The sequence below is a fragment of the Temnothorax longispinosus genome, chromosome 7 (genome assembly GCF_030848805.1).
Source record: "Temnothorax longispinosus isolate EJ_2023e chromosome 7, Tlon_JGU_v1, whole genome shotgun sequence".
Classification (NCBI taxonomy): domain Eukaryota; kingdom Metazoa; phylum Arthropoda; class Insecta; order Hymenoptera; family Formicidae; genus Temnothorax; species Temnothorax longispinosus.
In genome coordinates this window covers 8,373,535-8,390,137 of record NC_092364.1, presented here as the reverse complement: position 1 = coordinate 8,390,137, position 16,603 = coordinate 8,373,535, and the positions used below count along the sequence as shown (strand labels likewise).

The following is a 16,603-nucleotide window of genomic DNA, read 5'->3' as shown; positions in this document are numbered from 1 at the left end:
GTCGGTGTGGGCTTATTCATCATCCTCAGTCTGTGGGTGCTGGCCGCACTGATATTCGTGATATCGCTGCGCGTCGAGAGGAAGGTCGGCGCGATCGCGATACTGCTCGTGAGCGCGCTCACGATTATCTTGATCAGTGTGCCGCGCGCGTCGGAGAAGCCTGCTCCTGCTCCCGCGAGCAGTAAGGTATGATATATTGGATGTATTTTATCGTGGAAGAAATCGAGGAGTTGCGTTTAAATATCACGGCGGTGTGGTCTCTCCAGTCGTTCCGACTGACCCGATTCGTACGATAGTACGATCCGATTACGCACCAACGAGACGATCTCGACTGAACCTATATCAACTTGATCGACTCGTCTCGAGCAGTACTTATACCTATATTTTCTATAAGTATTTTCTTAATCTGAATGGAATTGTTGGTTTTTTGGTTAAAAAGAACGGTTAGGAGGGACGAGTAATCTAATCAGGAATTTTGCCGTGAGCAATTGTCGAATTAGTCGCCGTTAAGTTAATCGGAGTTTAGTAGAGTTCATCCAAATTGCTTCATTGACATAAGTCGCTTTCATTGATTAACATAATCTACCTACTTTGCAAAAGATGCTTTAAAATCTAAAGTTTTTAATTTTCCACAATTGGCCATAATTTAATTATAATAATTTATCTCTGTGTCTTTATTCTTTGTATTCCTTAATTTTTTTCTATTATAATTATTTAATTAATGTCGTATTATAATTAAAATAGATATTAAGATAAAAATAGTATATTGAACCAGGAGTCATCTATATTGAAAAAAAAAATTATATAATTGACCATTTACAGAATATCTAAATGGATCTTTGTTTTATAGGTGTACGATCGACTTTTTGTCTGGCGTGTAATACTTCTGATCCTGTTATTTGTCTCGTCCATAATTTCCCTTGTGGGATATATCAAATTTGGGGTGGTGGAAGCTGTCAGACCAGTCAGGATAACCAGCTGGGTTCTCTAAGTGCAGCTTCTTCAGTATGTTTTAAATTAATAATGCAATGAGGACTTATTACTAAGATAAAATTGAAATAAAACTTGTACATACTGTTACATATAATTGATCATCGTAACAATTATCTTTTCAGGTACTCTTCCTTGCCGACAAGTATGAAGATGTTCCATATATGCAAGACTTAATTTATAGATGTAAAGCTCATCTCTTCGCATATACGTAGTCATTGACTGTTAATGTATTATAAATTACATTTAAAAAAAGAAGGGAAAAGAAAAAAATAGGAACAATGTTGTGCGGTATAAGACATTGCATGCCGTCTGTAGTGAGACGTATTTCATTATTTCGTCAGAATAATAAGCGGTACGAGATAAATAATAATAACGAGTTTGTGAACAAGGTGATGAACGGCACTGTGCCAGTTATAGTCAATTTTCATGCGGAATGGTGCGACCCGTGTAAGATATTGACGCCCAAGTTAATAGAACTTATAGAGCCTATGGACAAGTTAGATCTGGCCATAGTTGATGTAGAAGAAAATCCTGAACTGGTGCACGTCTTCGAGGTGAAAGCCGTACCCGCAGTGATAGCGATTTCGAATGGCTTAGTCGTAGACAAATTTATCGGTTTAGTCAATACTGAGATGATAGAGAGTTTAATACAAAAGCTAACGCACGAAGGACCAACGACTACGGAAAGTAGCGATACCAAGTCGTAGTCATGACAACACAGTAAATTGTATAATACACACTTTATGCTTCCATTTCTCTCTATCAATTAAATGTATTTTCATACTTGTAGAGAGAGAATGTAACATTTCAAAGCTACTTCGTCCAAGAATTATGGCCTTTTTTTATCTAATCATGCTCAGATAAGCACTGTAGGTAAAAATTTATATATATATATATATATATATATATATATATATATATATGTTGTAAAATGGCAATATAACGTTAACTGACTAACGAAGCTAATGTATATGTATTAATACTCATGAATCTGTTAATGTCCAGATTATATATTATATTGAAATATTTATACTTCTATATTCTATAACACAGAGAGCTTATTCAATAGCCTATATTCTTGAATCGACCAAAAAGATGTAGAAATTTTCCTTAAGAATCTTAAGATGTTTGAAAGATGCGAGAGACGATTCCTATATCATAGCAAAGATAGATTATAGAAGCTATTGCAAAGCCTGTAAACTTGTATGAAGCACTTGTGATATATATCTTTTTAGACACGACTTTTTTCAATATATTCTTGAGATAGCTGTTCATATCTTCACTTAATATTTATATAAGTGTCATATAAGTATAATAAAAATTACTTAACGAGTCAAACCGATAACGAATTATGTGCAATGATGATAAATTTTCAAAGTGATACGAATTGCGTTTGGACGTATAACGGTACATATTTTTAAAATACACTTTATATACATATACATATATTTTTCTGATGTAGCTTAATTTCTTTCAATAATATAATTAATAATAATGTTTTTAATAGATAATTTGTACGCTAATCTCTTAAATTGTACAAAATGTATATATATTAATTTCGGAAGTTGTTCGAGGCTGGAGGACATCAGTTACTTTAACAGTTAAATTGCGTGTGTATCTTCGTGACGGTGTGGCCGAGATAAATCATTATCTAATCAGATTTCAATTTCTCGTTTATTGTTGATCATTGTGTACAATCAGTGTACGAAAGTACTGTCCATTAAAGATATAGTAGGCCAGAGATATAATAGATTATTACTCCACATAACTCTCTGGTGAAAGAGCACCCCTTTCCCCTCCCTTTTCCCCTGCGACTTTCGGCAGCAAGCGATACGTAAACGTGTTACCAACAATTAAAAGACTAGCTATAATCTTTTTTTTCATCATCAGTCAGGTGTTTTTTTAAGACACCATGATAAGGCAATGCTGTGATTCTGTGGTCACTTGCAAAAAACTATCTCTTTTCTATTTGCCAAATATATATGTATATATACATATACATACATATTTTTTTTTCTATACGGCAACGAACGAACGAGTTAAGTGCTTCGGATTTATGCAATTTTTGCAAGCAACCCTGCGTTTCTTATATTATTTAAATTTTAAATAACCAGTATCTACGTCTCCAACTCGTTTATAACATTTATAGTGAAACAAGTGAAGCAGTAATTGATTTACAGAGATTATATACAAAATTAGAAGAAAAAGAGGAAGAAAACAAAAACGTAACTTTCTCTGAAGAATAACATCGTAGATGCTTCATTGCCCGGCAGAGCATTATATCAGTGCATTCACGATATTCTTCGATACGTATCTAATAAGATCCATCAGACGTAAATGCACTAATGATCCTGCATGTAATTAAGTAATGCCAAGCACAAGTTCGAACGAGCTTTTGCACACAGGCGTGGAAGTGAACGAGATGACACCACTATTTCAGTGCACGCGGATATGTCCTGCCAGAGCGACTTCGTCGCCCTACAAAATTATAAGTAGAATAGATCCCGGACGCTTCGAGGTCTGCGATAATGCATGTCGCGTGACGTATATATTTACAATTTATCTACATTGCTTACTTTTAAAAAGGAGAATCGTAACAAAATGTAGAAAAACACGAATGATACTTTTATATACAATTATCCTATCGACGCTGCTTGTTGTTGTACGTTGCGTTATGATCTATACAGCAACAGTACGTTTAAAAAGAGGTTCCCTCTCGTTTATATAATACATTATTACATATTCGGAAATAATATACTTCTACTCGGTGACTCATTCTTTTCCTTTTATCTTTTCATTCAACCGCCAAAAATATATACTGCATTTACAGTATAAATCAGCAATTATCGACGCATTTACATTACAGATTAGTGGAAGAGGAACGCGCCCAGACGCTACCTTTTCTCTATTAACCAATAGTAAATAATCTAGATATTATTGGGCAACAAGTAACATCTGCTCCGTTCCATAAATGAACTAATATATCATCATATCATATACAGTATGTATGGTACAACATGATACAATTCGGTTTGCATTGAATAACTTGGCGATTGGCGTTTTTTACCTTCTCATGCAACTCGCGAGAAATAACAATATACGTATCTGCGATACTTACAAGGTGACAAAATATTCTTATATATATATATATATATCCCCCCTCTCTCTCTCTCTCTCTCTCTCCGTACACACACGCACACGCACGCACACACACACGCATACGACATGCACACACACACACAGTCTACAATTCTTGCAATATATCTACGTTTCGCGTCGTAATGTCCGATGAGCGAAACTAAAGCGATTCAACGACGATCAAGATGGAAAGCGAGAATATCATCGAATCGATCTACGAAACTTCTAAGTACAATATCAACAAAAAAATGTAGATGTAATCGGAAGGATGTGCGGTGACAACATGCTAAGACACGGAGAAGGTTCCAATTCTACAGTGAAACAAATAAAAAAATATCATGGACTCCCCAATACCTTGGAAAAAAAAGACGTTGCGACTGTAACGACAGTGAACCTTGTCAATCGAGATGAGTTAAGGATCTCATGTGATTGAGCATGTCGTTGATCCGAGTCCTTCGATTTACAATCTAATGGCGAGTATTGACTTCGTGGAAGTAGGTAGGTAACTAGCGTTCGATATCGTCAATGATATCATTTGTTCGCGTTAGAGATTAATTTCCGCGCTTTCGCGTCTTGCTGGTACCAGGCAACCTCGAGTAAGAGTCGGACCGCCGCTGGGCTGCAGCTGACGCGTATGCGCTACCGCGAGTCTGCAGGTCGGCAGAACAAGCGTATGAAAACGGTGACTGTACGTTATCGCTTCATCCGTTTCGGAGATGTTGGCTGCGTTTTGCCGAACCTCCGCTAGCTAAGCCGCTAGGTAGCAATTAAGTGTGATTGGTTGGATCCAAAGGTAAGAACCAATCACATTCAATTGCTACCTTTCGCTTCGCTAAGCAGAGGTTCGGCTGGACACGGCCGTTGTGCTAAACCTCCGCTCCCAAATCCCGCACACCTTGCTCGGCTATCGGCACATACTTGTCCTCGATCTTCACGAGCAGGATGACCTTGTCGACGTGCGACCGTCGATTGGGATCGCGATGGTTCGGCGACCAGCGATGAACCACGCAACCCTCCATACCTCTCTCTGGTACCCAATGTTGCCAGCCGGAACGACCGCCTTGCTGTCGCATCCTTTCGTCCGGCCAAATCACATCTATACGTCGGCCCAAATTGATGGCGTCGTATACTTGATTAGGGTCCATAATCTGTTTAAGGAAAACTGCCATTAATAATTCATATGTATAAAAAAAGGCATTTATAATATCTCTTTCGTATACCAATCAGATAGCAACTGATAATATCAAATAATAAAGCTATAACACTTAAATTCTGACAAAACTTAGCATAAAATAAAATTTTAAAAATTGTATAAACTATTCACTTTTTTTAAATTTGATAGCTAAGTGGATTAATATAAATGAATGAACGTCTTTCAGACATTTTACATGTAATTTACGATAAAAGTTGATGTAAAATCGCGATGCATGCGGTGCTGCGATACACTTACGCGAACCCTTTGGAAAACTTCCTCTTTCTCTAACTTGCTGGAGAAGCTCGTCTCGCTCTTTGTTTCCATTTTAATATCGTTACTACTGAGCAGTCCGGCTAAACTGGCGAGTGTCGAGCTGGTTGGCTTCCCGACGGAAGCTAGTGAGCCTCTGTTACCACCGAGAGAGCCCGTATTCGCACGACCGAGGGAACCCCGACCGGTCGAACCACCGATTTGACAGCCAGACTCCATCGATTGAGAACCGGAAGTGTTGTGACCCGATTGAGCATAGCCTACACATTCATAAATAATATATATATATATATATAATACAATATAAATATGACGTTGTTGTTGGAATTAATAATTTATAGCAAAAACATTAAAAAATCCAATTTCTTTTATGTTTCTTAAAAAATCAATGTCTATTTTATAGCAAAAAAGATTTAAAAAATAGAGACCAAACTCCTAATCTAAGTCATTGTTCGGATGTACTTTGAAAGCAGAATGACAATCAGCCAGAATACAGTTTTAAGGTTGATTGAGGATTCTTTATTCCGTACTTACTGGAAGAATATTGCCGCGCGAGAGACATAAAGAGAGTTTATAATTTTCTACTTCAATTAATTCTAAATTTAATTCGTCTATAATATTCTAGATTTATAATAATATTCTAGATAATATTCTAGATTTTTAATTCTATGTTTTACATGTATAGTAGTCTAATCGAGCAACGGAATAGTGCATCAGATAATTAATTGCGTCGTTGTAATCAAATAAATATTTGCAAATACCAGAGTGTATGTTGTACGTAGTCATCGCGTATACTCCGTCATTTCCGAAGCCTCCATCGTCTTGGGAGCCAGTGCCGCCCGAGGAACAACCTTGACCACATCTTCGTCTTACCCTAAAAATGAGCAAAGGTATATTAACAGATTCAGAGATAATGTTTATTGCGTTGTTTACTTAAATATGAAATTAGCACGAATAAACGGTTGAGTAAAAAATTTTTTGTTTGAAACACGTACCTTCGCCACAGTTTCAACACAGTGCTCTTTATGGTGCCAAAAGTCAATGGTCCTCCGATTATCGAGCACAAGTGTTCGTTAGTCTCGGCGTAGCTAGTTGTCAAAGGGGAAACGTAAATCGGATATCCGATCGGCTGATCGCAAGAACTGTTGATTATGTTCCTCAAGGCTTGCTTGGCGTTCTGTATCGAACCACGTTCCGGATTTCTGTTCCTCAGATATACCAGCTCCTGCTGCTGGCCGGCCCAGAGTCCACGGACGCATTCGCGATTCATTTTGATTACTCGGAAACTCAAGAAACGTTTATTGAGCATTATCACCTTGTACTCATCTATGCCGTCGTCAAGCACGTGTCTGGAAATTTCGAATGTTTATTTTAATCGCTCGATTATCCACCTTAATTGCAGCGCTTCCGCAATTTCTGTTTTGCAAGATACGAACCTGAGTGCCAATAAACTGGGTGCACCACTCAATACAGCATTTCTCCAAAGAGGATCCGCTTCATGACTGATGACGAGATTCTGATCATGATTGTCGATGGCCTCGAAGAGTGCCGCTGATTCGACATACTGTTCTGGACTCATGAAGTGGTCCTGGTGCAGTTTTAAGGCCATTCTTATCCCTTTCGCGACAACACTGCGCAGTAGATCGACATCATGCAGCACCCATTCGTCGCGAACTGATGTTATCCGGAAGTCTCCTATTGTGAGATATATACATAATATATACATAATAAATACTCTAAAAAAATATATTACATAATACATAGATAATTGCTACAAAGTCATACTATACCTTTAAATAGCGCATGCAATCCATAAAGAAAGAATTCAACGTTTGATAATGTATTATGAGATGCAGCACCTAACACGCGTCTTCCCAACAGACTTAATGAGAGGCATAGAGACACGAGATATGAATCGCGTGTTCTATCTAATGTCTGGAAAACACAATAAATTGTGAAATAATTTTCGAAGAGATTGTGAATTATATATACAAGCAGATCGACACCTCAATGCTACAATCGTCATCTTAATACTCCAATTTTTAACCCACAATTGTCACACCTCTTTTTTGATCATTTTTTTGAACCATGATGCCACTCAAAAAGTTAATTTTTTATGAGAATACATTCTACAATGTTTAAACTTAATTTTATAATTTTTTGCGATCTACTTAAATTGTTAGTTTTTGAACAGCATGCAGCTGTTTGAAAATTGGTTGGGGTCACTTTGACCCCGTGCCCGTGTGACAACCGAGAGTTAAACAATTTAATTTTTTTTTCTTTCAGCAAAATAAAATAACTATACAGCTAACGTGATTTAAACTCTTGCCTATTTACTTGTAGCACTTGCAGTATAATTGTGTTTGATGTAATTTAAGAGTAATTATCTTTCGATTTAATTTTAAGTGCTGATGTACGTAGATAATTCCAAAGTTGTTAAACTACGAGTTGCGTTGTAATATTAAGGTGACGAAATAACGCGAATATTACCAATGTATCACCTTATCTTGTTTACCAGCGCAATATTGTATCCAGTCGAGATAAACATTGCAGAAGTTGCTCCGCGTGATACCGCTCGCTCGGAAATCAAAGTCCTCGTCGATCTTCACATTGAAGACAGGATCGAGATCGACGAAGTTCTTGTCGAGCGTCGGCTTCAGCGCGTCGATGATGTCCGGATTTTCCAGCCACTGCTTCAGCTTGGGCGACTTCACGGCGTAAAAGACAATACTTTTGACATAGTAAGTAACCAGTACTTTGCGAAACTCGAACACCTGCAGCATCGAGCCCGCCGAGTTGTCGGAGATCGAGTAACCCTCGAGCACGTATTTGGCGCTCGCAACTTCCCAGGCGAGCCAGCGTTGGCTGAAGGCCGCATTCACGCTAAGCACATTCGACAGATGACCCATTTCGCAGCAGCAGCAGTTGTCATTATCTTCGATGCCTTCTGAGATCGCTTCCACCTGAAGAGACACATAGACAAGTCATTAGCATTGAAGTCTAATTAAAAAAAAAGTAGTCCGAATGTAACTCTCTGTATACCTCTCTTTGCTGGCAATATGTTCCTCGAAATTCGAGACCTCTCAATTGGAACGTCACTAGTCCGTTACCTAATTGGACTATATGCACCAAGCAGTTCAAATAATCTGACGCGAGCAGGAAGCAATCGCCCTGTTCTACATTTCCCCATCGGCCGAGCGCGAGATCGCCGCACAGGCTGTGCTGGAGGGAGCGCGTGAGTTGTTCGTAAAATATCGAGTTCAGATTGTTGTCGTCGGCACCCAGATTACGCTCCAGATGCGAGGACATGCGCGTATTCGAGTGGTCCACTCTTCTGGTCTTGTAGTCCCTCTCCCAGAATTTGACCGGTCGCACATAGGATGAGATAAAGATCGCGCTGCCCAACAGCGGATTCAGGGGCGTGCTGAGCATCGCTGAGATGCCGGCTTGGAGGAAGAGCATCGCCGAGTGCGGCACGGAGAAGGGCTGGGCGAACGCATGAAACGCGCTGCCCCAAGTGATCTGCCAGGGCGCGATGTACGTGACGACGAAGCGGATCTTGAGAAGTAGCTCGTAGATCTTGGCAAACGCGATCCCCGTGACGAAGTAATCCATCAGGAAGGTTTCGCTCAAGTTGCTGAAATCGAGCTGGAAGAAGAGCACCGCGAAGACGAGAACAAGATAGCGGGTGGACGGGTCCGAGTACGCCGACCTGAGCGACTTGAGGCCGCAAATGACCACGATAAGCGCGCCTACGCTCTCACCAAACTTGTCGGCGATCTTGGACGAGCACTCGGTGAGCGCGCCCAGGAAGACGACCGGATAGAGCACGTTCCGCTCGAGAAAGCACAGGCCCACGTAGGCTTTCTCGAACCACATAATCTTCACCGGCTCCCGTACCTCGAATTGCGCGTGCTCGTGACTACGTAGTACCGGTCTCGAAAGGCACAGCCAAGGCAACTGCTTGCGCAGCTGCGGCACGATGTAGTGCAGGAGAAAGCCCAGGCAGCTCACGATACTCCACAGTACCGGATTGAGCTCCGGTTGCAGGGCGGTGAACACCGTTGTACGATGAATTCCGAAAGACAGGGTGCCGATCACCGCGCACACGATTAGATCGTTCTTCAGTCTGGCGTTCACTGTCGAGCGTAACTTCTCCGGCAAAGGATCCACCAGCTCAGTATCTGACATTTGCTCGCCCACCTTGATCTTGACGTCTTTCTTCCTGCCGGACGTCTTGCTCTTGGTCTCCTTGTAACTCGCGGCCACGTTATCAGGCTGCGACGACGACGTGTTTTCTATGATTTTGGCTTCCTTCTCCTCCGTATACCTGTCTCCTATCTCTGGTGGCCACAAATTTGTCTTGAGGATGTCCCATATCACGGTGGGATCCGAAGACGATCGGCTCAGATGATAGGATATCGCGACGAGTAGACCGACAAATATCGAGAACAAGATGTGCTGCGAGGATTTGGGCTCGAGAAGGGCGCCGTAGGCAAATCCGTAGAGGATAAGAACCGCGACCACGCTGCGGCATAGACAATACACTGATGATACCAGACTGGTGGTCGCATTGCCGCCAAACAGATGAATGTCCAGGTGTTCGCAGACGTACATGAGAAATGTGTTGATCTGCGGGAAGAGTCCTAACGAGAATACGATTGGAAAACACAGCAGGAATATTAGTAGAACGTTTCGCACTTGCAAGATGAGATCGTAATCGGCGACGCGCAATCCGTATACCCGAAAGTCGGACGATTTAAAGTTCCTAAGCGTCTCGTTGAAAATCAGAATCAGACTCGAGCACAGGATGTAGTACGCGGGCCTGGAGAACACTATAATACGATTAAAGCCATGCGTAGGCGACGCAGCGTCGGGCTGGACCGACTTGAGGAGCGAGTATTGGCAGCCGGCCGTCACGAAGCAAAATATGAACGCAAAGATGTCCCGATAAAAGCCCTGTTGGAGCAACAGAAGACCCAGTCCTGCAACCGCACCCGCCAGAAACGTGGAGACGATGGTCTCGAACACAGTCAAATTGCGATCGAGCAGAGCCAGCAGGGCGAGACGGTCGAAGCGTATTTTAACGTGCGGCAGCCTGCCGATCTTCCACTTGTAATAGTGTCTGGTCTGCTTCGGCTTGGAATCGGAGCCGTCCAAGCCATCGACGAAGCGATTCCACGACAGACTGGTGTTTATGTCGGGTTCTTGATGCACTGGCAATGTCAGCACTGGCATGCGACCGTTGAGATCCGACTGATACTGATTCAGATTCAGATTGCCTAGCAGATTCTGCAGCCTGCGATTCCTATCGGCCATTGAATCCGAACGCGCGATCAGCGTGTGATGGAATTGCTCGCGCTCTGAATTTTCGAGTGTGCATTGATTCGAACTGCCCGTGTTCGACGAGATCAAATTTGACGGCGGTGAACTCTGCGTTTTGGTCTGATTGCTCGCCGGACTCGATAGCACCGGTGGTGTGTCGATTATCACTGTTAAACCAGCAGAATTGAGTGACAAGCTGCTGTAGCTGTTGCTCAGTGAGTCCGCGAGCTCCCAATGCGCATCATAGTGCATGTTCTGGTTGAGTTGCTGACGCAGCAAGGTGTTCAACAGCTTCTCGCTATGCGGATTGGTGGGTATTTGCGTCGCTGTCGCTGCCGCGGCAGCTGCAGCTACGTCCAGACCTTTTTCGTCGAACGTATAAGCCAACCAGTGGCCGTTATCGTCGCGAAAGTAGTGCACCGCTCCCTCTGAGGTATCATTCTGATTAGTAGCTAGATGACACTCGCCGCTCGAGATCAAGCCGAACAGCGCGGTCAACGGAACGACGTTATCGTCGCGAGTGGCAATATTGCGCGACCTAGCACGGTAAGTTCTATTGGGCCGTTTCAATCGTCCATATCTGGTCCGAAAGGTTCGCTTCTCGGAATTACGACTGAGTCGCAAATCGGATGACGTGGTGCTCGACTGACCGGGCAGATCTCGGCCGGAATTGTTCAATAACGCTGCCAGTAATGGAGATGCCGGGCCCGGCAACAATGTGCTCAACTCATTGTTCGAACCGCTTGTCTGCTCAAACTTGGCATCTCGTCTCCTGGTCCTCTCTCGTCGCACTTCGATGTAACGTTTAAGATTCTCCCGCGGCTGTTCGACGCTCGACACAATACTGTCGTCCGCAGCGTCCGACGCAGTAGGTTTTGGACGGTTCTGCTTGGGGATCGCTCCCTGATGACGCTTTGCGGTGTTGTCTACTTCCAGTTGCGGCAGCAAATTTCGCTTCACCTCGTTCTCGATACTCAGGCTTGTTGTACTGGACGATCCCGAATCAGGCTCTTTAGAATGAAGATCTACGCAAATTAGCATACAACCGTATTTTATTGCTTTCGTCGATTCTACAGTTTATGATCAATGCTAGAAGATCGATCACCTTTGATTGAACTTTATTCGTCAAGCTCGCATAGTGAATTGAGAATCATGCGCGAAGCTATATGAAGCGCTAATTGTGCGGTATGCTCATCTGTCAATTGACTGTCGTATTAAAAAATGTTTTTCGACTTAATAGTGATCTCCCCGACACGATTAGACCCTAACTTTATAGTGCGTCCAACTTACAATCTGTACTAGCCGTCTGTAGGCTTTCTGACGTATCCGTATCATCAGAGCGAGTGAAAGTCCAAAATACTGGCAGCACAAATTAGAAAAACGTAACAATATAAGCTTGCAAATAGCGAAAAATAATTCGACCAAATCACTTTTTACCTACAAAAAAAAAATCAGTGCGTTTCCATACGCTGAACTTACTCTTACTTGCCCACGGTTCCACCGAACAATCCCCGCTCTCGAACAACCAATCTATTCCGACTATACTCCCCGAGTTGAGCGGATCTTCCATGTTTTTGGATCTATCCCGCCTTTTCTCCTTACATTTCTCACCGTCTGAAAACTCATGGCCGCTCTGATTGGTGTTGCTATACCTCCGTTTCACTCCTCTAGACTTTGATTCCTCTAGTAAAGCATCTCGAGAATTTGCTGAGTTACTATCTATTCCGTTGTCGTCGTTAAACCTAGAAGATAATAATAATGATCAATGAAATTGTATTGATATATTAACATTAAAGTTATATTGAATGGTATATATTAGTACCTCGAGAATCTATCTTCAAACCTGCCAGCACTGAGACTTCTATCTCGATTAGACGTAGCGCTCGCATTACTTATATTTTTTCGCGTTAGTAATGGACTGTAGGAGTCGCACAGGCTGAATTCTTCCGAACTCTCATTGGCAAATTGTTCGTCGCTCTGCTCTGCTATCGGGTAAACTATCTCGGACCCGAAACTAAGATACGGTAAGAGCTGTAGTTGGTTTCTCTTCAGTGTGTTTTGGGGTAAGACCTACAATGTTCATTTTTATTCAGACATTGTAAATGCGCATCTTTCATGGAAAAATACTCATAACAAAATATTTTAAGACAATTTGCTGGTACCTTTTTGGTATTAATTGTTTCAAGACTTTGGGGATGAAGAGGCAGGTTATTATCGTCATTGTTACTTATATTTTTACTAGTGGCACCAATTGTTTCGAGACTTTGCGGATGTACCAGTTGCTGATGCGGTTTCTTGGTAATAACCTTAAGATTTAAAGTATAATGTTTTTTAGTGCTTGCTAGGGACAAGGCGTTCAAGATTTCAAACATTATTTACATTCGATTATTCAACTATGAGATTTATAACTAGCCGGAGATTTACCTCTAACGATTGCGGATGAGACGAGATCTTATTGTTGTCCGTATCCCCCTTCTTCGATATGATTTCTAAGCTCTGTGGATGATCGTTCGTCAAACGTGCTTTTGGTATGGAGTTGGAGTTAAGCCTGCGGACGCTTCGATTGAACATCCAGTATGGATAATCGTCGCCGATATGGCGATGATTTGTCAATTCTAACGAACTGGTCTGCTTTATTTGGCTTTCGGATCCCGTTTTACCGAGATTGCTTTGTTTAGAGTGTCGAATTCTAGACTCCTCGGACGAATGCCGACATAATTTACGCGATCCCGGTCGATCTTCCTCCGCTATTACCACACACTTTTGCCGCTTTAATTTCCATTCTGTACATAAATATCAATCACTTTATTACTAATCATTTCTCTATTTTAACCTTCGCATATATTATTAGATATGTTGAACACTTTATTACCATTTATAATGTTTTTAGAACGTGGCTCGTGATATTGCGCGGAAACTAATTCAGCTTCGTGCACGTTAATGCTGGTTATCATCGGTTTACTAAGCTGTTGTGCCTCTTCCGAGCTTTCCGAACTGTTTTTCCTATGTATCTCGACCTTTAAATCTATGGTCGAACTAGCTTTATCCCGAGTATATTCAGACGTTATACTATCTGCGTCGGAATTTTGTATATTTGGTTCAATAAACGAGTTACGTGATGAACATTCTACAGGTGGGGTGTCCGTTTTACCTACACAGACAGATTATAAAATATATATAGTAAAAAGTTGCTCTCTCAAGCAAAGTGACATATGAATGCTATAAAATTGGTGACAAAGAAGTAAAGATTTACATGAAAAATGTTAATATTAATGTTTAAAAATTGTATATTATAAATAAGATTTTTTATGGAATAAAATATTGGAATAAAATATTTAAATGGAATAAAATATTTAAATGGAATAAAATATTGGAATAAATTCTCATAATAATTTTATTTATTAAGTAGCTTAAATTCAATCGTTGAATAGAAAATCAAAATATAGATAAATCAGTTCTTTGTAAATCTTTGAAGCAAAACTAATTGATTATCTCTCACAAAATAAATTTTATAAATTATTGTACAATATGTTTAATTATTTTATAGGCATGGCTTTGTGTGAGAGTAGTTGACTCATAGTTATGGTGACCATACGTCCTTTATTTCAAGTAGCTGTCCTTTAGATTTATTTATTTTTTCAAAACTCAATTTTGTCCCCTATTTTCTCTCAGAAAATATAGTAACTATTCTTATACATATGGTAACCATATGTCCTTTATTGTAAAGAACAGTATTTTATTTCAAGTAGCTGTTTTTCAGATTTATTTATTTTTTCAAAACTCTATATTTTGTCCTTTATTTTCTCCCAGAAAATATAGTCACTGTACTCATAGTCAATAGGTCCTGATCCCATGTATACTTAACAAAGTTTTATACAAGGTTGAAGAATTTGAAGGTTGCGAAGGAAGTTATGAAATAAACTTTGAGAATGTAAGTTTTTGGGAACTTATATTTCAAGAAATTTTTTTAAGAATGAAAATTTCAAGAATAAAACAGATTTCAGAATAGTTATTTGTGTAACAAGTGCTGTAAGATGAAAATTCCCGGGTGCGGTGACCGCACTCGCCTTCGGCTCGTGTGTCAACTCTGCACCTGGAAATTTTCATCTTTACGCACTGCTTGCACACCCTATTTTATGTTGCAAGTGCGTGGAAAGTGGTCTATCACGCACGCGTAGCGTGCGTAATGGGCCACTTTCGATGCACGTGTTACATAATATTTAATTACTTTACAAATCAGCCTCATTGTTTTTCTCAAGAAACTATAATATTCTTGTTGTAATAAATGACGTATGTATGTTACTTATTCATAAAGATTTAATCATGACTCAATCAAGACTCAGTCATGATTGATTTATCACTGAATCATGAAACATACCATTCAAAACTTGCAGCTCTATGCCATGGCCGGTCTGATCTTGCGACTGTTCCCTAGATTTGTTATGGCCCGCCCATTTCTTCTCACCCTCCGATTTCTGCTGACTGATGGTTTGATTAGGTTCCTCCAAACATTCCGTGGTATCATATACACAGTGCAGAGCATGATTCATGCACTTTATCGTTCCGAAAACGGCGACGAATGACGAGCAGTACGCTAGCCAAACGTATAACGTTGGAGGAAAATACTGAAACATGAGATTTGCCTTAACAGACTTGTCAGAGAGTCCTCTTCCCGCAATTGCCACAAAAAGAAAAGCAACAAGGATTTTCTCGTTAACAAGAACAGCAGAAAATTTACGTAAAACATTAAAGAAGGGTCTTAAATAATTGTAGATCAGGAATCGGCCGTTTCTTCTGAAAGTGGCGCAAACCCACACACAAATTTCGACAAATTTCCATTGGAAATTGACGCAACCCCAGAATATTCGTTTTGATGAGTTTTGCGGAAATAAGCCAACTTTGCGCGGCTTTCAAAACAAACGTCCGCGCAAACGTGGAGAGAGAAGAGGAGAGGAGGTATCGCGGGCGCTCTCTCATTTTCTTTTTACCAGGTAGATCGTGAACGGCAGGCAGAGGAGAAACAGCCAGACGTAGAGGTGGAACGTGTTGGAGAAAACGTCGAGATGCGGATCGTAAAACCAGCCGCCCGTTAGGCTCGCCCAGACGCCCTGCCTCAGGATCTCCAGCGTTTGCGAACCCATGCTCCCAGTGGCCGAGGTGACCGAGCTGCCTCACCATCTTCCCATAACGTCTTTTAACGCCTGACGATCCTGCACGCGGTTGTGCTCGACGTCGTCAGCTCCTCGACACGTCCAGACGGGCGACGTGACCAGACAGTGAGACAACGTTGCATCTTATTTTGTGTACCCGTTAAATCGATGGATCTGGCGCACACACGACTCGCTCGGGCCACCGCACCACCACAGACAACCGCGCGGATGGACTGGGATGGACATGGACACATCCGCGACCTGTCCCGAGCTCGGATTGCTCGGTGTTGCTCGGAAGGAACGGGCGAGATGCGACAGCGACGTCTTCGATGACTCGCGTGAAACGTCACTCGTCCATTCATTCTCGCAGTCTCGCTTGCCATGAAACTCGGACTGTGTATATCCATTATTTTAGTTACTGCAGTTGTTAAAATAAATTTCTGTATTACGGCAGTAACGATCGAGAAAGACGAGCTCGAAAAAGATGTTATAAAGAATATAATAATAATTAATTCTGATATAAATTTATGAA

At 41.2% G+C, this 16,603-nt stretch overlaps 2 protein-coding genes across 3 annotated transcripts; one reads left to right on the top strand and one right to left on the bottom strand.

Moving 5' to 3' along the window:
* The first annotated feature begins 1,116 nt into the window (after nucleotides 1–1,116).
* Nucleotides 1,117–2,653, top strand: LOC139815661 (thioredoxin, mitochondrial). Its single transcript, XM_071782722.1, has one exon. It carries the CDS (start codon nucleotides 1,272–1,274, stop codon nucleotides 1,698–1,700), a length of 429 nt encoding a protein of 142 aa, XP_071638823.1. The 5' UTR covers nucleotides 1,117–1,271; the 3' UTR covers nucleotides 1,701–2,653.
* On the bottom strand, nucleotides 2,649–16,413 carry Pcx (pecanex). 2 transcript variants are annotated; one of them, XM_071782707.1, is made up of 16 exons: nucleotides 15,910–16,413; nucleotides 15,300–15,546; nucleotides 13,794–14,072; nucleotides 13,346–13,704; nucleotides 13,084–13,227; nucleotides 12,744–12,991; nucleotides 12,401–12,663; nucleotides 12,212–12,280; nucleotides 8,639–11,946; nucleotides 8,098–8,559; nucleotides 7,387–7,531; nucleotides 7,033–7,291; nucleotides 6,592–6,945; nucleotides 6,358–6,470; nucleotides 5,582–5,856; nucleotides 2,649–5,279 (listed from the first exon to the last, which is right to left on the bottom strand). In XM_071782707.1, exons 1-16 carry the CDS (start codon nucleotides 16,060–16,062, stop codon nucleotides 4,998–5,000), a joined length of 6,960 nt encoding a protein of 2,319 aa, XP_071638808.1. In that variant the 5' UTR covers nucleotides 16,063–16,413; the 3' UTR covers nucleotides 2,649–4,997. The 2 variants fall into 2 exon arrangements, with proteins under 2 accessions (XP_071638808.1, XP_071638809.1); XM_071782708.1 differs by lacking the exon at nucleotides 12,212–12,280.
* Between the last annotated feature and the right edge of the window lie 190 nt (nucleotides 16,414–16,603).